The sequence below is a fragment of the Lonchura striata genome, chromosome 28 (genome assembly GCF_050655825.1).
Source record: "Lonchura striata isolate lonStrDom1 chromosome 28, ASM5065582v1, whole genome shotgun sequence".
NCBI classification, from domain to species: Eukaryota; Metazoa; Chordata; class Aves; order Passeriformes; family Estrildidae; genus Lonchura; species Lonchura striata.
The window spans coordinates 2,500,519-2,521,420 of record NC_140730.1 but is presented as its reverse complement, the minus strand read 5'-3'; the positions used below and the strand labels follow the sequence as shown (position 1 = coordinate 2,521,420).

Sequence of the window (20,902 nt, the reverse complement as noted above, 5' to 3'; positions counted from 1 at the left end):
GGGAGCGGCCCGGTCCTCCAGGCTCCCAGCATGCCCCGCTCTCCCGCCCGCCTCTCCGGTCGGGGCACATGCTCGGTGCGTGGGGCCGGCCCGGTTTCCTCCCGGCCTCGTCAGCAGCGCGGGGCCTCCCGGTACCCCCGGCACCCCCGACATGGCCCCGCCGACAGGTACCGGCGGGATGGGGGCACCGGGGAGAGCGGTGAGGGGAGAGGGATGGGGCGGCAGCACCGGGCCGGGGCCGGTCCCCCGGGCCGGCCGGGGTCTCCTCTCCCCGCGGGTCACCTCTGTGGCCCCGTCCCCGAGCAGCCGGCGGGGCACGGAGTCGGGTTTCGGGACCGGGAGGGGCGAGGAGCGCCCGCTCGGCGATCCCGCCGCCGATTCCCGGCGGCCGGGCTCTGCCCGGAATGCTCCCCCCGAGCTGTCGCCGCCGCTGTCCCGCAGGGAATGTCGTGGACGGCCAGGCCCCGCGGCCCGTGGCCAGCCAGCTGCGCTGGGACCTGACGGCCGAGCAGATCGAGGCCATGGCCGCCGAGCTGACCGAGAGCACCAAGCTGGTGTACGACCGCGTGGGAGCCCAGGAGCGCGGGGAGGTCTCCTACGAGAACACGCTGAAGGCTCTGGCGGACGTGGAGGTGGAGTACACAGGTGGGATCAGGCTGGAGGGGACTGCTCCTGCTGGAACAGGGTGGGATTGGGCTGGGGGAGCTGTTCCTGCTGGAGGAGGGTGGGATTGGGCTGGGGGAGCTGTTCCTGCTGGAAGAGGGTGGGATTGGGCTGGGGGAGCTGTTCCTGCTGGAAGAGGGTGGGATGCACAGGTGGGATCTGTGGGATCAGGCTGGAGGGGGCTGTTCCTGCTGGAGGAGGGTGGGATTGGGCTGGGGGAGCTGTTCCTGCCGGCAAAGGGTGGGATACACAGGTGGGATCTGTGGGATTGGGCTGGGGGAGCTGTTCCTGCCGGCAAAGGGTGGGATACACAGGTGGCATTGGTGGGATCGGGCTGGGGGAGCTGTTCCTGCTGGCACAGGATGGGATGCACAGGTAGGATCTGTGGGATTAGTGGGATCGGGCTGGGGGAGCTGTTCCTGCTGGAAGAGGGTGGGATGCACAGGTGGGATCTGTGGAATCAGGCTGGAGGGAGCTGTTCCTGCTGGCACAGGATGGGATTGCTGGGATTGGGCTGGAGGAAGTTGTTCCTACTGGAAGAGGGTGGGATACACAGTAGGATCAATGGGATTAGGCTGGAGGGGGCTGTTCCTGCTGGCACAGGGTGGGATTGGTAGGATTGGGCTGGGGGATCTGTTTCTGCCAGTAGAGGGTGGGATCAGTGGGATTAGTGGGATCAGGCTGGAAGGAGCTGTCCCTGCTGGAAGAGGGTGGGATACAAAGGTGGAATACACAGGTGGGATCAGTGGGATTAGGCTGGAGGGGGCTGTTCCTGCTGGCAAAGGGTGGGATACACAGGTAGGATCTGTGGGATTAGTGGGATTGGGCTGGAGGGAGCTGTTCCTGCTGGAAGAGGGTGGGATACACAGGTGGGATCAGTGGGATCAGACTGGAGGGGGCTGTTCCTGCTGGCAAAGGGTGGGATTGGGGCTGGGATAGCTGTTCCTGCTGGCAGAAGGTGGGATACACAGGTGGCATTGGTGGGATTGGGTTGAGGGAGCTGTTCCTGCTGGAAGAGGGTGGGGTACAAAGGTGGGATCTGTGGGATTGGGCTGGAAGGAGCTGTTTCTGCTGGCACAGGATGGGATGCACAGGTAGGATCTGTGGGATTGGTGGGATTGGGTTGAGGGAGCTGTTCCTGCTGGCACAGGGTGGGATGCACAGGTGGGATCTGTGGGATTAGTGGGATTGGGCTGGGGGAGCTGTTCCTGCTGGAAGAGGGTGGGGTACAAAGGTGAGATCTGTGGGATTGGGCTGGAAGGAGCTGTTCCTGCTGGCACAGGATGGGATGCACAGGTGGGATACACCTTCCTCTTCCCGGGAAGGCGGGAGGTTCTCGGCTTGCCCAGAGCGGCTGTGCCTGCCCCATCCCTGGGAAGGTCCAAGGCCAGCTTGGGATAGTGGGAGATGTCCCTGCCCATAGCAGGGCTGAGCTTTGAGAGACTTTCCAACCCATTCTACGATTATTAGGATTTTTGGATTTTTTTTTTTTAGCTCTGTGCTGTCACCTGCTTTTCTCTCCCCGTGGCTGCCAGCAGAATGTTGGTTTTATTCCCAGTTAATGTTTACACAACCAGGAGCCAGCACAAAGAGCAGATTTGGAAAAGCAAATTAACCCAAGGCCAGCAGGAGCAGCCATGTCCCCAAAGCTGTCCCAGCTTTCCCGTGTCACCAGTGGGAGCAGAGAAAAGATCCCAAAAACTCTCACTTCCTTCCTCAATTTTCCCTGGGACAGTGGACAAATGTCTCTCCATGTGCCTTGTTTGCTGCTGGAATTTTTTGGGAGAGTCAATCCTGCTGGGATTTTTTGGGAGACTCAGTCCTGCTGGGATATTTTGGGAGAATCAGTCCCATTAGGATTTTTTGGGAGGATAAATCCTGCAGGGACTTTTTGGGAAAATCAATCCTGCTAGGATTTTTTGGGAGATTCAATCCCGCTGTGATTTTTTTGGGAGAATCAATCCTGCTGGGATTTTTTTTGGAAAATCAATCCTGCTGGCATTTTTTTGGGAGGATAATCCTGCTGGCATTTTTTGGGAGATTCAATCCTGCTGTGATTTTTTTTGGGAGAATCAATCCCGCTGGCATTTTTTTAGGGGTGGGGAGTACCACGACGTGATGGCACCAAAACTGTGCTCTTCTGGTGGCTTTCTGGATGATTATTTGCAGCAGGGTGACAATTCTGTGGCCCCTCCTCGTGACACCTGGGCTGCTCCCTGTGCTCGAGCTGCCCCACCTGTCTGGGGCCGGGAGCAGCCTCGTCCTCCTCCTCTCCCAGTTCTTTTTTCCCTAAAATAATTGGGGAAAAAGCATAATTCCTTTTGCTCAGCAGGAGGAATGTGCACCTCAGCACGGCTGTCAGCACTTCCCTGCCTGAGCTGCCTGTTCAGCTTCTGCTGGGGGCAGAATCCAGGTGCCTGGAGAGCACCTGGAGTGCTGCTCTTGGAGCTTTTTGCAGGGATAACAGCAGGGAATGTTCTCCTTGCCTTCCCACGTGGAATTGCGTCAGGACAGGGCGCACCTGGGGCATGGTGGCTTTTTTGGGAAGTGTCTGCGGGAAGGGATTGTCCCACTTTGAGCTTTAAAGGAGGCAGGGAATGCTGCTGCCATCAGGAATCGTGGAATTCCTCCAGCTGCAAAGGAGCATCGAGTCCAACTCCTGGCCCTGCACAGGCCTCCCCAAACCTCCCGTGCTGCCACAGCTGGGGCAGAGCTGTTGGGGGCTCACAGGCACAGAATTCCCGTGGATTTTGGGAGGATTGTGGCGGGAATCCAGCAGGGTGGATGTGCTGGGCAGCAGGGAAGGCACCAAAGGGAGCAGGAGCCACATCCCACCTCCCTCCCCTGCAGCGTGGTGGAAAAGGCTCTGGGGCTGCCAGCCTGGCTCCGGGCGTGTGCTGGGACGTGGAGCCACCATCCCTGTCCCCTTTTCTCCTGCCAGTCCGTAGGAACATGCTGGATTTCCCCCAGCACGTGTCCCCCTGCAAGGCCACCCGCGCCGCCAGCACCGAGGCCGACAAGAAGCTCTCGGAGTTCGACGTGGAGATGAGCATGAGGCAGGACGTGTACCAGAGGATTGTGTGGCTCCAGGTACGTCCTCTGCCACCTGCAACCCCCTGGAATTCCAGCAGATCCTTCTGCCTCATCCCAGAGCTGAGAAGGGAACGATGCAGGAGTGGGGTGTGGGCACGGCAGAGGGAGGGGTGGGAAATTTGGGATTGAGGGCTCTGCCTCCACTCAGAGCCTTGATCCCCTCTTTGCTGAGGGGCTTTTGGGAAATCCAACCCATCTCAGTGGTGATCCCCCTCCAAAATGCTGATGGGGCACAAAGGTGACGTGTTTAAAGCAGCCTGGTGTCGGAATCTGTGGTATTGATGATTCTGAGATTGTAAAAGTCTCTGTCTTTCAAAGAATCAGCCATAATTGGTCTGTGCTGGTTTCCAGGTTGTTTATTCTGTTTATCTCTCACATGTTCTGCTGCCCTGCCCAGCTCTGTCCTGCAGGGCAGCGTGTGGGGCTCTGCCCTCAGTGGGATGTTACAAACATTAAATACCAGAAACTCCCTGGGCTGCATTTACAAGAACGTGCCAATATCTGTCACCTACGTTGGACAGTGTGTGCCCAGCCTGAACCAACAGAAAAATGCCAACACCACAGTGAGACATGGAGGGCATGAAGAAGGAGAAAAAGGACAAGGCACACCCAATTTCCTCCATCTTGTCCCCTTTGGACCCCTCATCTAGAATCCTAAAATTTTACTTTTGCACCCGTGCCACACTTAATTGTTACTTATATCAAACCCTCAGAGCTGGTAATTCATCCTGTCCGCAGGATGTAAGATTGAAAACTCTTTTCCATGGCCAGAGATCACAGCCAGTGTCTCTGGGGGCTCTGTCCAGGGGGTTCCTGACCCCTGCCAGGGTCCCAGGGCAGCCAGAGGGAAACTCTGCATTTCCACAGTTGGGAGGAACCCATGTCCTGAGGTGACACAGGAACCTCTGCACCAAACCAGAGCCTTCCCTGGAGCTTTTCCATCTGCTGGTGTTCCCAGAACTCCCACTGGGAAGCATCTTCCTGCAGCACCTGCTCCTGCAGCTCCCTGAGGAGGAGGAGTTGTTTTGTTTTGCAGGAGAAAGCAGAGAGTGCTTCCCTGAAGCCCGAGGCAAAGAGGTACCTGGAGAGGCTGATCAAGCTGGGAAAAAGGAACGGGCTCCACCTCCCTGAGGAGACACAGGAGGTGAGAGCACAGAGTTCCAAGATGGTTTGGGATGAAGGGACCTTCAAGCCCATCTTGCACTGTCCCAGGTTGCTCCAAGCTGGCCTTGGACACTTCCAGGGAAGGGGCAGCCACAGCTCCTCTGGGAAATCTGCGCCAGGGCCTCCCCACCCTCACAGGAAGGATTTTTTTCCTAATATCCCATCTAATCCTGCTTCCTGTCAGTCTGAATCCATTCCCTCCTCGTCCTGGCAGGGCTCAGGGCAGGGTCTGAGCTCAGGTTTGTGTTTTGCCCCCAGTTCCGGTGGTTTTGGGTGATGTCTCCAGTTTTCCCTTTTTCCTTTCCGTTGAAAGGGTGATGTTAACAAAATGGGGGTTTAGGAATTCCTGAGAAGGTGAAATAGGGGAATTGGCACCAAATCCCCACGTGCCAAGGGCTGGAGTTGAGGTGGGGAGGGCTGAGCTGCTCGGGGGCCTCCATCTCTTACCATGCACCAGCAGAGGAGCTCAAAACTGGGTTAAAAGCAGAGGAAAATGGGAAATGAGGAGAGAGGAGGTTACTGCAGCTCCTGAAGCAGCAGGGAGCAGGCAGGACTTTGCTGAGGTGGCTGATCCCTGCCAGGTGTGAGCCTGGAGAGCCTTTCCAGGCTGCTGCCTCACCATCTTTAATTGTGCCCCTTTGGGCTGGGCAGCTCAGCAGGGTGGGGACAGCCTGAGTGCCCCTCCCCAGCTCTGACTTTTCTCCGATTTTTCTGCGTTTTGAAGAAAATCAAAGCTATCAAGAAAAAGCTGAGCGTGCTGTGCATCGACTTCAACAAGAACCTCAACGAGGACACCACCTTCCTGCCCTTCTCCAGGGAGGAATTAGGTATGGAGTGCTCTGCTGGCAGGGCCCCCAGTGCCTGCACTGGATGATCCCAGAGCATTCCTGCAGAATCCCGGGCTCGCCCTCAGCCCCTGCCTTGCTCTTTTCCCAGGGGGGCTCCCTGAGGACTTCCTGAACTCCCTGGAGAAGACAGAGGATGGGAAGCTGAAGGTCACCCTGAAGTACCCACACTACTTCCCCCTGCTGAAGAAGTGCTACGTGCCCGAGACCAGGAGGAAGGTGGAGGAGATGTTCAACTCCAGGTGCAAAGAGGTCGGTGGGGCTGACCAGGGGATCTCCCCTGGCAGTTGTGTTTCTTTCCACACTGCTTCCCTTTGTCGCTGTCGAGGCAGGACGGGAATGAGGAGACTCTGACCAGAAGGCTGTGAGAGTAAAACTCTGATTTATTCAAAATACACTGCTCTTTATACAGAGCTTTGTGAGGACCAACTCCTGAGAGTAAAACTCTGATTTATTCAAAATACACTGCTGTTTTATACAGAGCTTCACAAGGATCAAATCCATTGGTTCTGAAGTGAAAACAACCCACAGCATTGGTGCAAAGTGCTTGACACACAGTGATAGAACTTAACTATAAACAGTGTGAAAAACAAGAGAGATAAAGAATTATTTACATTCTTCCCCAGCTCTTTCCCAGGTTTTTGCTTGGCTAGAAACTCTCAGTTTCTTTCTTTAACTGAATCTGAGAGCCACATCCCTTCTCCCCCGTGTGCTTCACTCTGCCGTGCAGGAGAACTGCCTGATCCTGAAGGAGCTGGTGGACCTGAGGGCTCAGAAGGCCAATCTGCTGGGCTTCAGCACCCACGCCGACTTCGTGCTGGAGATGAACATGGCCAAGAGCAGCCGGACGGTGGCCACGTTCCTGGGTAGGTCCTGGGGCCAAGCAGGGACGTCCTGGGCCGGGTGTGCTGCTCTGATCCCTGATCCCAGCCCTGCCTGGCTTCCCCAGATGAGCTGGCCCAGAAGCTGAAGCCCCTGGGGGAGAAGGAGCGGGCCGTGATCCTGGACCTGAAGAAGAAGGAGTGCGAGAAGCGCGGGCTGGACTTCGACAACCGCATCAATGCCTGGGACATGCGCTACTACATGAACCAGGTGGAGGAGACCAAGTACAGCGTGGACCAGAACCTGCTCAAGGAGTATTTCCCCATGCAGGTGGTCACCACGGGCCTCCTGGCCATCTACCAGGAGCTGCTGGGCCTCACCTTCCACCTGGAGGAGAAGGCTCAGGTTTGGCACGAGGACGTGCAGCTCTACACGGTGAGGGACGCGTCCTCCGGGGAGACCATCGGGAAGTTCTACCTGGACCTGTACCCACGGTGAGGCCTGGGGAGGGGGGAAATCCGGGAGCAGGGCTGGGGCAGGGGGAGCAGAGCCTGAGGAAGAGGAGATTCCTGCTCCCAGTTGTGTGGAGGGGAGGGAGTGCCACGTGCTGGGGCAGGGATGTCACCGAGGTGTCACCGAGGTGTCACCAGGGCGGTCACCGGGAGCTCCTCAGAGGACCACAACGGGGCAGGCCATGGCTGTGTGTGGGTTTTGGGGGGATCCCTGAGCCTCCTGTCCCTCCCTAGGGAAGGGAAGTACGGACACGCCGCCTGCTTCGGCCTCCAGCCCGGCTGCCTCTTGCCGGACTCCAGCCGGCAAATCTCGGTGGCCGCCATGGTGGCCAACTTCACCAAGCCCACGCCGGACGCCCCTTCCCTGCTGCAGCACGACGAGGTGGAGACTTACTTCCATGAGTTTGGGCACGTCATGCACCAGCTGTGCTCTCAGGTGAGGCCTCCCTGCGCTGGCACGGCTTGGGGTTCTGCCCCCCAGCCCGTTTTCCCCTGGAATTCCGAGCCGGCCGTGTCCCCCAGGCGGAGTTTGCCATGTTCAGCGGGACGCACGTGGAGCGGGACTTCGTGGAGGCCCCGTCCCAGATGTTGGAGAATTGGGTGTGGGAGAAGGAGCCGCTGCTGCGCATGTCCAGGCACTACAAGACGGGGAGCCCCATCCCGGATGAGCTGCTGGAGAAGCTCATTAAATCCCGGCAGGCAAACACAGGTGGGAGGGGACGGACGTGCTCTGGGCGTGGGGACAGCAAGGGGACACTCGGTGACCTGGCTGGGGACAGAAAGGCTTTTCCTTGCTCGCCGTGGTGCTGGGGGTTCTGAGGGGATGGGGGGAAGGAACCCACAAGTGGGAAAGAGAGAGGGTGACTTGGCACGTGGAAGGGACAAAGAGGTGCCACCAGCCTCGGTGACACTCCTGCAGGCAGCATTCCAGCCTCAGTTTCCCTTCTCCTCCTCGTTTTTTGGAGCAGGGCTCTTCAACCTGCGCCAGATCGTCCTGGCCAAGGTGGACCAGGCGCTGCACACCCAGACCAAGGCTGACCCCGTGGAGGTGTTTGCCCAGCTCTGTGAAGAGGTGCTGGGTGTCCCTGCCACCCCAGGTATGGGCTGCCACCCTTCTGTCCCTCCCAGCCTGGCTCAGCAGGTTCCTCTCAGATGGGGGATGGTTCCTGCTGGCTCCGGGAAAAGCAGGGCTGGAAAAACCTGGAAAGTTCTTCCCTTTGTGCCCTGGGCTGTGAGCACAGCACTGCAGAGGGGGATTTTCCATGGGGAAAACCACCCCTCGTGTCCCCTCAGGTACAAACATGCCGGCCACCTTCGGCCACCTGGCCGGGGGCTACGACGCCCAGTACTACGGCTACCTCTGGAGCGAGGTGTACTCCATGGACATGTTCCACACCCGCTTCAAGCAGGAGGGAATCATGAACTGCAAGGTAGGGAGAGGTTTCTGCCTGCGTGCCCGGGCTGCGGGAGCCAGGCCGGGTGTCCCAGCCCTGCCCGCCCCGTGTGTGTGCCCGCAGGTGGGCATGGATTACAGGAACTGCATCCTGCACCCCGGCGGCTCCGTGGACGCGGCTGACATGCTGAGGAGGTTCCTGGGCCGGGAGCCCAAGCAGGACGCCTTCCTGGCCAGCAAGGGACTGAAGGTGGAGAGCAGCTCGGTGCCTTCGGCCTGAGGTGCTGCTGGGCCCTGCCAGGGGAAGCTCCTGCCCACGCACCCACCCTGGCCTGGCTCCTGTCACCAAACAGCCCCGGCCACCCCTGCCTGGAGCTGCCCCTCCATGCCCCGAGCCCCTCCTGGGCTTTGGGAGCCCCGGGCTCTGTGGTGACACACGGGTGACCCTGCCCTGGTCACCATGGGCTCTGTGGTGACACATGGGTGACTCTGCCCTGGTCACCCCGGGGCTCTGTGGTGACACACGAGTGACCTGCCCTGGTCACCCCAGGGCTCTGTGGTGACACTCAGGTGACCTGCTGTGGTCACCATGGGGCTCTGTGGTGACACTCGGGTGACTCTGCCCTGGTCACCCCGGGCTCTGTGGTGACACTCGGGTGACCCTGCCCTGGTCACCCCGGGGCTCTGTGGTGACACTCGGGTGACCTGCCCTGGTCACCCCGGGGCTCTGTGGTGACACACGAGTGACGTGCTGTGGTCACCCTGGGCTCTGTGGTGACACTCAGGTGACCTGCTGTGGTCACCATGGGGCTCTGTGGTGACACACGAGTGACCTGCCCTGGTCACCATGGGGCTCTGTGGTGACACACGGGTGACCTGCCCTGGTCACCCTGGGCTCTGTGGTGACACACGGGTCACTCTGCCCTGGTCACCCCGGGCTCTGTGGTGACACTCAGGTGACTCTGCCCTGGTCACCCAGGGCTCTGTGGTGACACTCAGGTGACTCTGCCCTGGTCACCCTGGGCTCTGTGGTGACACACGGATGACCTGCCCTGGTCACCCCGGGGCTCTGTGGTGACACACAGATGACCTGCCCTGGTCACCCCGGGGCTCTGTGGTGACACACAGATGACCTGCCCTGGTCACCCTGGGCTCTGTGGTGACACACGGGTCACTCTGCCCTGGTCACCCTGGGCTCTGTGGTGACACACGGGTCACTCTGCCCTGGTCACCCTGGGCTCTGTGGTGACACTCAGGTGACTCTGCCCTGGTCACCCTGGGCTCTGTGGTGACACACGGATGACTGTGCCCTGGTCACCCCGGGGCTCTGTGGTGACACACGGATGACCTGCTGTGGTCACCCCAGGGCTCTGGGTCACCCACACCAATTGGCTGAACTTTGAACCTGATTTCTGCACAAGGGTGAGTTTTTGGCCTCATTTGGTGCCGGGGAGGAGGGGGAGTTCCCAAACTTGAATCTTTGTTTTTAAATCCCTTCTCTTTTAAGAAACCTCGTTGTTGTTGTTGTTGTTGTTGTTGTTGCCACCTCGGCTTGGTTTGTGTCCCGGGACAGACATGACTGTCACCAGGGCAGGGACAGTCCTGCTCTCCTCATCTCTGGGCAGCTCTTGGCTGAGCAGCAAAGATGGGGAGATCCCAGAGCTCAAAACCACAGGGAATTGACTGGAACATCCTGCCCTGAGCCCCTCAGGGACCTTCCTGCCAGGCAGGGGGACAGAGGTGGCCGGTGCAGGTGTTCCAGAGCAGGGAATTTGGGGACGTGACCTCTGTCAGATGTCCCAGGGCCATCTCGAGGTCATCCTGGGGCCACCCCAGGGCGTTGGGGGGCTCGGGCTGTGGCAGCCGAGGGTGTTGCTGTTGCTGTCAGCTCCGAGGGGGCTGGGCCAGGGCAGGGTTGTGTTTAGGACTGAAAACACCGAGCTGACAGCTTCAAACAACACAAATGCCAGGCTAAAAATACCCCGTGGGCTCCATGCCTGGTCTTGAGCTGCCGGGAGGGACAGCAGCCAGGCCGGGCTGTGCCACCTGCCCCTGGCTGTCCCCAGTGTCCCCAGAGCCTGCGTGGCACAAAGCTCCTGACCCCCAGGGCAAAGGCTGCCTTTGCTCCCGGCTTGGGAAAGGTCTTGGGGCGCTTCCTCGGGGGCTGAGGAGCTCCAAGGGGGGAGCTGGGATTTGTGTCCCAGCCCTTCCAGCCTCTGTGCACTGCGTGAGGCTCTCAGATGTGATTTGAGGGCTCTCAGATCCATCCCTGCCGCTCTGCCGTGGTTTGGGGACACGAGTGACGGCGCCCCGGGCTGTTCCTTGTTCCCTCTCCTTGTCACCAAAGGGACAAGGCTCCCCCCAGTGCACAGTGTTGCTGTCACCTCCCTCCCCCAGGCCCTGCTGGTGACACGGGAAGGTCGGTGACAACCCCTGGGGTCCGGGAGAGGCTCCTTGGTGCTTGCTGGGGCCACCTGGAGCATCTTGTCCTTGTCCCTCCCTCCGTGTTTCAGGCACGGCCGGGCGCTGCCCGCCCGCGCTGCCCCTGGGTGTTTTTAGTGTCCTATTTTACTGAGCTTTCATCGTTTTCCCCGACTCTTCTCTCCAGAGAGAGAGAGAAAGAAGTGAAGCTGAACAGGGAAACCATGCACTTTCCTCCCTCCTTCCCAGCCCACAGCTCCCTCTGTCCCCTCTCCAGTGTCCCCACTGACCTGGCACCTCTCCAGTCCCAGGAGCAGCACCGGGACGTGGAGCTGCACCTCCCCATCCCCATCCCAGGCTGGCAGGGAAGAGAGCTCCTTTTTATTTTGGGGTTTGGATTCCGGGGTTGTTTTTTTTCCTGTTAACCGTTTCAAGGGCAAACTGGTGTGTGTGTGTGTGTGTGTGTGTGTATGTGTGTGTGTGTGTGTGTGTGTGTGTGTGTACTGGTCACGTCCCGCCCCGCTTGTGTCCGTGACTGGATTTTAGACGGTTCCCAGCACTAATAAAGGTTTTCCTCGGTGGAAATTCGGGCTCGGGTCCTTTGGGGAGGGGCAGGCACGCAGCCGCACCCCCGCCAGATCCCCCGCAGGATGCGGCGCAGGGGCTCCTGTCCCACGAAGATGGGCACGGAGTGGCAGGCGCAGGGTGGCAGCGTGCGGGGCGTGAAACCCTGGGGAGCGACAGGCGGTGACCCCCGCGCGTGCCTCAGTGTCCCCGCGTGTCCCCCGTGTCCCCCGTGTCCCCGGGCCCGCACCTGGGTGAGGAAGGGGTGGCCCAGCGCCGCCTCCGGGCTGGGCCGTGCCGCGGGCTCGGGGTGCAGCATGCGGGCGATGAGGGCGCGGGCGCGGGGCGAGAGCTGCGGGGGCAGCGGGTACCGAGCGCTGCGGATGCGCCGGTAGAGCTCGGCCCGGCGGCGAGCCTCGAACGGGGCGTGGCCGGTCAGCGCCGTGTACCTGGGGAGGCCGGGCGGGAGCGACCCGCTGCTCCTCCCGCCGGTGTCGCTGGCCCTCGTCTGGCCCCTCTGGTCTCCCTCCGAGCTCTCCGTCCTCCCTCCATCACCCCTCTTCTTCCTCGCAGCGTGCCTGGCCTCCTCCTGAGCCCCCTGTCCCCCCTCCAGCTCCTCTACTCTTCCTCCAGCCTCTCCATCCTCCTTCCAGCTCTGCTGTCCTTCCATCTCCCCGAATCCCACCCTCCTTCCATCTCCCGGAATCCCACCCTCCTTTCATAATCCCACCCTCCTTCCATCTCCCTGAATCCCACCCTCCTTCCATAATCCCACCCTCCCTCCATCTCCCCTCATCCTCCCTCCATCACCCCTCATCCTCCCTCCCTCTCCCCTCATCCTCCCTCCCTCTCCCCTCATCCCACCCTCCCTCTCCCCTCTCCCTCTCCCCTCTCCCTCTCCCCCCAGCCCCTCTCACAGGGCACAGCCCAGGGCCCAGATATCCGAGGGTCCCGCGTGTCCCCTGCGGTCCAGCACCTCCGGGGCCAGGTAACTGGGTGTCCCACAGAGTGCCCTGAGTTGGGGGGACAGGAGAGGTGACCCCGGCGGACACGGGCGGGGCGAAACCCCCTCGGTGCAGCCCCCCCGGCCCCGCTCACCCCCAGCGCCGCCCGGGCGGTGCCGCCCGCCCTGCCAGCCCCAGGTCCCCGATCTTCACCCGCATCCGCTCCGTCAGCAAGAAGTTACCTGTGCAGGGAGCGACGGGCGTGGTGTCACCCTCAGCCGCCTCGGTCGCCCCCCGGTCACCCCCCGGTGCCCCCACGCACTCAGTTTGAGGTCCCGGTGCACGAGGCCGTGGCCGTGCAGGTAGCGCAGCCCCGAGAGCAGCTGCCGCAGGTAGTACCGCACCTCCGGCTCCGTCAGGCGGCCCCGCGCCCGCACCGTGTCGGCGAGGGACTGGGGACAGAGCGACAGCGGCTGCGACAGCCGGGGGGGACTGGGGACAATGGAGGGGGACACGGGACAGGGACTGGGGACAGAGCGACAGCGGCTGCGACAGCCGGGGGGGACTGGGGACAATGGAGGGGGACACGGGACAGGGACTGGGGACAGAGCGACAGCGGCTGCGACAGCCGGGGGGGGCTGGGGACAATGGAGGGGGACACGGGACAGGGACTGGGGACAGAGCGACAGCGGCTGCGACAGCCGGGGGGGACTGGGGACACGGGACAGAGGGACCGGGACGGGGGATGGAGTGACAGGGACTGGGGACAGAGCGACAGCGGCTGCGACAGCCGGGAGGGGCTGGGGACAATGGAGGGGGACACGGGACAGGGACTGGGGACAGAGCGACAGCGGCTGCGACAGCCGGGAGGGACTGGGGACAATGGAGGGGGACACGGGACAGGGTTTGGGGACAGAGAGAGAGCGGCTGGGACAGCCAGGAGGGACTGGGGACACGGGATAGAGGGACCGGGACGGGGGATGGAGTGACAGGGACTGGGGACAGAGCGACAGCGGCTGCGACAACCGGGGGGGACTGGGGACAAAGGAGGGGGACACGGGACAGGGACTGGGGACAGAGGCTGTGACAGCCAGGAGAGACTGGGGACAATGAAGGGGGACAGGGATCGGGACAGGGACTGGGGACAGAGCGACAGCAGCTGGGACAGCCGGGAGGGGCTGGGGACACGGGACAGAGGGACCGGGACGGGGGATGGAGTGACAGGGACTGGGGACAGAGCGAGAGTGGCTGCGACAGCCGGGAGGGGCTGGGGACAGAGGCTGTGACAGCCAGGAAGGACTGGGGACAATGAAGAGGGACACGGGACAGAAGGACCGAGACAGGGGATGATGGAGGGACAGGGACTGGGACAGAGCGAGGCACCAGGTTGGGCCCTGCTGAAACCCCGGCCTGAGGGTGCTCAGTTTTGGGGTCCAGTTTTGGGGTGTAGGGGCTCAGTTTCAGGGTTTAGGGGCAGTTTTGGGGTTTAGGGACTCGGTTTCGGGGTTCTGGGGCTCCGTTTTGGGGTGTAAGGGCTCAGTTTTGGGGTGCAGAATTTCAGGCTTCAAGGGCTCAGTTTCAGGGTTCAAGAGTTTAGTTTCACGGTTCAAGGGCTCGGTTTTGGGGTTCAAGGGTTCAGTTTTGGGGTTCAAGGGCTCTGTTTCGGGGTTCAAGGGCTCGGTTTCGGGGTTCAAGGGTTCAGTTTTGGGGTTCAAGGGCTCGGTTTGGGGGTTCAAGGGCTCGGTTTCGGAGTTCAAGGGCTCGGTTTCGGGGTTCAAGGGTTCGGTTTCGGAGTTCAAGGGCTCGGTTTCGGGGTTCAAGGGCTCGGTTTCGGGGTTCGGGGGCTCGGTTTCGGGGTGCAGGTCTCACCCCCCGGCTGCAGAGCTCCAGCAGCAGGTAGAGGTGGCCGCCGTCGGCGAAGTGCCCGTGCAGGCGCACGATGTGCCGGTGGCGGAGGCGACTCTGCAGCTCCCGCTCCCGCTCCACCTGCACCGACAGGAGCCCGGCAGCCCCGGCGGGACCCTCGGGGACCGGGGACCCCCCGCACGCACCCCGCGGGGACGGGAACCCACCCAGGCACGCGGGGAGGGGCACCGGGCGGCTCTGCGGGGACCCCACGGGCGCTGTCCCCCCTCCCCGGGGATCGTCCCCCCGGACTCACCCGGTGCCCGGTGCCCGCCGCGGCCAGCCGGGCCCGCGGGATGACCTTCGCCGCGTAGAGCCGGCCGCTGGTCACCTCTGTCACCTGGTAGCAGCGGCCGAAGGTGCCCTGCGAGTGACCCCGCGGCAACGGGGGGACACGAGAGGGTCCCGAGGGTTGGGGTGCCCACCCAGGTGCCCCTCGCCGTGGGGCAAGGAGCCCCAGGGATCGGAGCTGCTGGGGCTCAGTCCTGTGCCTCAGTTTCCCCTTCCCCAGAGGGGATGGGGTGGGTCCCCCTTGGATCGGGACACCTCGGGGACCCCTCCTGGGGGGTGCGGGACCTCCCCCACCCCCGGGTGCCCAGCGGGGAGGGGGCGAGGGGCGGTTCAGGGGATTTACCTCTCCCAGGAGCCGTCCCCGCTTGTAGAGCGTCCCGCTGCCCTCGTCGCGGAGGTACCGGCCGGGGCTGGGCTCAGCCCCTGCGCTCGCCGGGAACATCCTGCCCGCTCTGCCGGGCACCGGGACACCGGGACACCGCTCTGCCACCCCGCGGGACACCCGCACCCCGCCACTGTAACCCCTTCAGCTCCAGCCTGCGGGTGCCCATGGCGCCCAGGGGTGCTGCGCGCCCCCCCCCGCACCCAACACCCACCGCTCCGGCCCCCCGAGCCCCCTCAGAAGACCCCGATCATGAAGCGGAGACCCCCGCGGGGGTCCCGGCCCTCGGGGATGCCCAGCACCGGGGGGTCCCGGCTGGGGATCCGACCGCGCCCGGAGCTCCTGGTGCCTTTTCCCCTCCGCCGCTGGGGCTGAGGGGGTCCCGGGGGGCGCTGATGTCGCTGTGCAGCACCCGCGCCCCCCCGGGATGCCACCAGCACCCCCCCGACCGCCGGAGCTCCGGGCCCCCAAGGGTTAACGGGCGGCCGGGGAGGGCTGGGCGCACCTTTGGGGCTGGATATTAATAACGCGGCGGGGAGGGACGGGCGGCGAACGGGGAGGGTGGGGGGGGAAGCCTCGCCCGGCCCCCCCGGAGCTGCGCAGGCGATGCCCGCTCGCCCCGGGTCCCCCCCGCTCGCCGCCGCCGGGGCGCCGAGCCGGGACCGAGCCGCCGGGACGCCGCGGACGAGGGGCGGCATGGCCGGGGAGAGCCGTGGGGGCGGCTCGGACCCACGCGGGGCACCCCACGGTGCTGGGTAAGCTCCTGATTTCTGCTTTAACCCTCGCGAACCCCCGCCCCGCGGCCCCGCGCGCCCCCCCCCTGGAGCTACTGGGGTAAACTGAGGCACGCGGTGCCCCCCGCGCTGCCGGCAGGGTCTGGGCATCACCCACCCGGCATCGCCCGAGCCTCGGCGGGGTCCGGGCGCTCCCAAACCCCCCTGGAGTGGCAGCAGCGCGACCCCCCCGGCCCTTTCCGTGTCCTGCTCGGGGGACTCAGAGCCGGGGGCTGCCGGTGGCCACCCGCGTCCCCCCGGTCGCCGTGGGAGCTGCGCGGCGGGGCGGAACCGGCTGGGCCGGGGGATTCCCCGACACGGGGATGGGACCCCGGCACCCCCCGCACCCTCCCGGCGCCTCCCACAGCGCCGGGCTGGGCGCTTTGGGGTGCTGCAGGATCGAGCGCTGTGGGGCGCGGGGGCCTCCCGCTGCCCCCCACCCTGCTCGCCCCACGGCGGGGCCGGATCCGGCGCGGGGAGCGACGCGGAGCCCCGGCGAGCAGGTCTGGTCCTGCCCCGGCAGGCAGCGATCCCGGCCCGGCGCCCGCCGCGGGGCCCCGGGGGCGGCGGGGCCGTCGCCCGGGCCGGGGCCGCGTGGGCACGCGTGGGGGACACGGCGTCACCCAGCCTGTGTCACCACCCAGCACCAGTGTCCCCCACCCGCCCGTCCCCGCTGGTGGCACCAGACCCCACATCCCGCCCTGGGGACCCCCGCGCTGGGTCTGGGATTGCCCCCCTCACCCCCGTGCCCCTCGCCGGGGTCCCCGGGGGGGCTCGGCGGTGATGCTGGGCCGGGGGACACCCCGGTGCCACCCCCCTGTCCCTGTCCCTGGTGGGCTCAGGGCTCTCTGCTCCGCAGGTCCTGGCGGCTGCTGCTGCTGGCCTGGCTCAGCCTGGTGGGCACGGCACAGGTGAGGGGCCTGGGGGGCAGCTGGGGGGGCGCACGGTGGCACCCCCAGGCTCCTTCACCCCACCCCCAGCGCTGACCATCACCTTCCTCACGCAGGACCCAGCCCTGGGGACACCAGCGAGGGTCCCCGAGCCCCCAGCCCCTGCTTGGCCCCAGGGGACCTGGGGGTCCTGGGGACCCTGGAGCTCCTGCTCCAGCTCCTGTGGGGACGGCGTCGCCCTGCGCAGCCGGAGGTGCCTGCGGTGAGTGGGGGACAGCACAGACCCCCCCGGGGTGTCCCCAGCTCCCAAACCCCGCGTGGCACCCAAATCCCACGGCACGGCCTTGCCACCACCTCGTGTGGCACCAGGGCCATGCAAAGGGATGGGGGACACTGTGGGACATCGGGGTCCCCTCGCCTCCTCTGCTGCCCCGTGGGGACGTGCCGCTCTCAGTCCGTGGTGGCTCGGTGGAGCTGGGGGTCGCCGTGGGGGACACGGGGGGACACGCGCTGTCGCTGTGACCGCAGGAGCGGCGAGGAGCGGCCGTGCACGGGGGACCCGCGGCAGTACCGGCTCTGCCAGCTCCCGGTGAGTGCCGCGGCACCGGCGTGGCTGTCCCCGGTCCCCGTCGCGGCTCCCCCGGCTCTATCCCGGTGCTCCCGCAGGGCTGCCCCAGCGGCTCCGTGCCCTTCCGGGCCATGCAGTGCTCGCTCTACGACAACCGGCCCGTCCTGGGCTCCTCCGCCCGCTACCGCTGGGTGCCCTTCCACGGAGGTGAGTCCCGGGCTGCTGACGGTCACCGGGGCCGTCCTGGGCATCACCCCAATCCCTTCCCCCCTGCTCTGGCAGCCCCCAACCTGTGCGACCTCAACTGCCTGGCCGAGGGGCACAACTTCTACTACAGCTTCGGCCGGGTGCTGGACGGGACCCGCTGCGGCCCCGGCTCCCCGGACCTGTGCGTCGGTGGGCGCTGCCTGGTGGGTGCACACGGGGCTGGGACCCCCCTCGGGACCCCCCGGGACCCCCAGTCCCGGGCAGGCCGTGCTGAGGGGGTGTCTGGGCTCCCCACAGAGCGTGGGCTGTGACGGGATCCTGGGCTCGCGCCCCGACGCCTGCGGCCCCTGCGGCAGCGGCCACGGCTCGTGTGTCCTCATCCACCGGCTGTTCCAGGGCTCGGACCCCTCCTCCGGTGAATGAACCATTGCCCCGGCCCCCTCCATGGGTGAATGCTTTGGCTCTTGGCTCCCCTGTCCTCCTGTCCCCATCCGTGTCCCCAAGGCATCGCCTGGGTGCCCCCGTCCCATCCTGAGGGTCTCTGGTCCCTCCCTGGGACAGGGACTCGGAGCAGCCCCTTCACTTGGGGGGGATTAACTCCTCGCAGAGGGGTCACTCCTGGGGTGTGGGGGGGTCTGTTATGACCCCAGGGGTGTCTGGGGTACGGGGGGCACCCAGAGTCCCTGATGGGCCCAGCTGGGTCAATGCCTCAGGCCCGGGTCCCCTCTGTGCCCCGTCCCTCCCTCTCTGTCCCCCCGTGGTGCCCCCGGGCCCTGCCCAGGCTCTGCTCTGACCCTTCCCCCTCACAGGATATTTGGGATATGTGAATGTGACCAAGATCCCGGCCGGGGCCACCCACATCAAGGTGACGGACAAGAGCCGCAACTACCTGGGTAGGACGTGAACTGCCCCGGTCCCAGTCGGTCCCAGTCGGTCCCAGTCGGTCCCAGTCGGTCCCAGTTGGCCCAGGCTGGTGCCAGCTGTGTGTGCGGGCAGGGCAGGGCAGGGCAGGGCAGGGGTGGCCGTGTCACGCCGTGCTCTCCCATGTTTGTCCCATGTCGTGCCGTGCCGCTCCCTCCCTCGGATGCTGTTTTGAGCATCGCGGGGTCAGTGAACTCGCAAGCGCTCGGGGCAATTTTCCAGAGGCCGCGGCCGCGCGTTTTTGGGAAGGGCTGAGCTGGACCGGGGCCAGAGCGGCCACTGCAGCACCAGCACAGGGACCTCCATCCCCACCCTCGTCCCCTTTCCCGTGCAGCCGGAGCCTCTCCCCCCGTCCCAGCCGGGCTCGGGGGGCTCGGGGCTGGCTTTGCACACCGGGGTTTGGCTGCGGCTCGGGCCCGCAGCCAAGATCCGACAGGAACGCGGATTCCCGGATTCCCGGAGCCCCGAGCGCGGCTCCCCGGCCCACGCTGCCCTCCCGCGCCGGGAGAGGCCTCCGGTGGGGAGGCGGGCGGGGGTCGCGGGGGCCGTGCGGGGCTCGGTTTGCCGGAGCCGCTCCGTCCCGTAGCGCTGATGGCGAGTGACGGCCGCTACGTCCTCAACGGCGACCGGACCATCGCCTGGCCGGGGCCCTACGAGGCCGCCGGCACCGTCCTGACCTACAGCCGGGCCCCCGACGGCACCGAGAGCCTGGAGGCGCCCGGACCCACCCGCGAGGACCTGCACGTGATGGTGCGGGCAGGGGGACACGGGTTGGGGACCGCCACCATCCCCGCTGCCACCGCCCCTCCCAGCCCGCCTCGTGTGTGTCCCCCCACCCCGCCCAGGTGCTGCTGCAGGAGCCCAACCCCGGCATCGAGTACCAGTTCTGGCTGCCCCGCGGGCACCCCCAGCTCGGCCGCGGTGCCACCAGCCCCCTGCGGCAGCCGCAGCCCCGAGGGGCCGGCAGCCCCCCGCCCCCGGAGCCCCCGCGCACCCCGGGCCCCGCACCGCCCCCACGGCCCGGGGGCTTCGCCACGGAGCCACCGCCGAGGAGCCGGAGCCGGGACGGGGCTACCGCAGGTACATCCTCGGGGGTCCCCGCAGCCCCCCGCGGCCCTGCTGGGAGCGTCCCAGGTGGGACAATAAGATGGGGACGCTAAAAAGGACCCTAAAAGCCCTCGCCAGAGCTCTCAGGAGCCCCGTGTGACCCTCTCTGGGGTCCGGACCCTCAGCCTCCCCTCCCAAAGTTGCACGAGGGGGGTTTGGGGGGTCAGGAGTCCCCTCTGCCCCCGCGATTGCTGCAGCTTCATCCCCGCAGGGCGCTGCGGGAGGTGCCGCCCGCCCAAGGGGCGCTCCCAGCGCATCCGGCACTTCTGCCAGAGCGACTTCGGTGAGCGCCGCGCCGGGAGGGGCTCGGGACGGTGTCGGGGGGCGGGACGGGGCTGGGGACATTGCCAGGGACAGTGCCAGGGACAGTGCCAGGAGCGGGAAGGAGCTCAGGGTGGTGCTGGGGGCGGTGCTGGGGACGGGAATGTGCTCAGGGCGACGCCAGAGGATGGAAGGGGGCTCAGAATGATGCCAGGGATGATGAGAGGAACGGGAAGGGGCTCAGCGCGATGCTGGGGATGGGAAGAGACTTGGGGTGATGCCAGAAGCGATGCCCCCGCTGGGAAGGGGCTCAGCCTTGCCCCATCCTCACCCCCGCAGTGTTCCACGGGCGGATCCTGGCGCGGCGCGTGGTGGGGCGGGAGACGCGCTACGAGGTGGAGGTGAAGGCTCGGTACCGGCAGCTCTTCCCGCTGGTGGCCCGGGAGTACCTGTGGGTGCCCAGCACCTGCGGGTGCCCCACGCTCCACGAGGGCGGCGAGTACCTGCTGATGGCGCGGCGCCACGTCAACCACGAGCACACCCTGAACCGCATCCTGCTGCAGGACCACGGCTACGCCCGGCCCTGGACGCCCCGCGAGGCCCGGCTGGTGCGGGACGCGGCCCGGCACTGCCCCCAGCCCCGGCCGCCCTGAGCCCCGTCCCGGGGCGGGACCCCCGGGCGAACCGGCTGCTCCTGCCGGGCACCGAACCCTTCCCGTGCCCCCTCCCCGCAGTGGACCCCCCGCCCGTCTCGCCGTCCTTGGGGTCCGCGTGGTGGAGGGAGGGAGAAGGGGGGGGGGGGTGATAATTTATTATTATTTTTGCAGAAAATAAATCGGTTATCCCCTCACCGGCCGCGTGTCCCTTCCTGCCTTGCCCTGACCACACCAGGGGGTGCTCCCATTTCAGGGGGTCCCCTCTGTGTCCCCGTGGGCAGGGGGGGCTCCTCCGTGTCCCCACACTTCAGGGGGTCCCCTCCGTGTCCCCACGAGCAGGGGGTCGCCTCCGTGTCCCCGCGCTGAGCCCCAGGAGCAGCTCCCACCCGGCGCAGCGTGTCGCTGTCCCCATGGCCCCGTGCCAGGCTCTGCCTGCCGGGGTCGGGGACCTCCCGCTTATCTCCCTTCCGGCGGAGCCGAGCGTGTCCCCCGCCCGTGGCAGAGCCCCCTCCGCCCGTAA

General features: G+C 65.2%; 3 protein-coding genes across 6 annotated transcripts; 2 read left to right on the top strand and 1 right to left on the bottom strand.

Annotated features, from left to right (window-relative positions):
* The first annotated feature begins 51 nt into the window (after positions 1–51).
* THOP1 (thimet oligopeptidase 1) lies at positions 52–10,006 on the top strand. Of its 4 annotated transcripts, XR_014950269.1 has the most exons (14): positions 52–167; positions 442–645; positions 3,605–3,753; positions 4,793–4,900; positions 5,645–5,747; positions 5,857–6,017; positions 6,496–6,631; positions 6,715–7,081; positions 7,334–7,535; positions 7,622–7,808; positions 8,068–8,196; positions 8,393–8,529; positions 8,617–9,320; positions 9,492–10,006. XR_014950269.1 is itself a non-coding variant. In XM_077788817.2 (13 exons), the coding sequence occupies exons 1-13, from the start codon at positions 152–154 to the stop codon at positions 8,770–8,772; spliced, it is 2,055 nt and encodes a 684-aa protein (XP_077644943.1). In that variant the 5' UTR covers positions 52–151; the 3' UTR covers positions 8,773–10,006. The 4 variants fall into 4 exon arrangements, 2 of the variants coding, with proteins under 2 accessions (XP_077644943.1, XP_077644942.1); XM_077788817.2 differs by having other exon boundaries at positions 8,617–10,006; XR_014950268.1 differs by lacking the exon at positions 52–167 and having other exon boundaries at positions 405–645.
* A 1,271-nt stretch (positions 10,007–11,277) lies between these two features.
* Positions 11,278–15,282, bottom strand: LOC110483735 (polo like kinase 5 (inactive)). Its single transcript, XM_085562343.1, has 7 exons — positions 14,583–15,282; positions 14,291–14,407; positions 12,744–12,873; positions 12,576–12,663; positions 12,395–12,490; positions 11,728–11,926; positions 11,278–11,643 (listed from the first exon to the last, which is right to left on the bottom strand). Exons 1-7 carry the CDS (start codon positions 15,057–15,059, stop codon positions 11,473–11,475), a joined length of 1,278 nt encoding a protein of 425 aa, XP_085418469.1. The 5' UTR covers positions 15,060–15,282; the 3' UTR covers positions 11,278–11,472.
* Positions 15,283–15,538: 256 nt separating this feature from the next.
* Positions 15,539–20,576, top strand: ADAMTSL5 (ADAMTS like 5). Its single transcript, XM_031507101.3, has 12 exons — positions 15,539–15,754; positions 16,632–16,683; positions 16,779–16,924; positions 17,191–17,251; positions 17,329–17,437; positions 17,513–17,640; positions 17,735–17,852; positions 18,247–18,330; positions 18,945–19,108; positions 19,204–19,438; positions 19,677–19,748; positions 20,066–20,576. Exons 1-12 carry the CDS (start codon positions 15,606–15,608, stop codon positions 20,377–20,379), a joined length of 1,632 nt encoding a protein of 543 aa, XP_031362961.3. The 5' UTR covers positions 15,539–15,605; the 3' UTR covers positions 20,380–20,576.
* Positions 20,577–20,902: the final 326 nt, after the last annotated feature.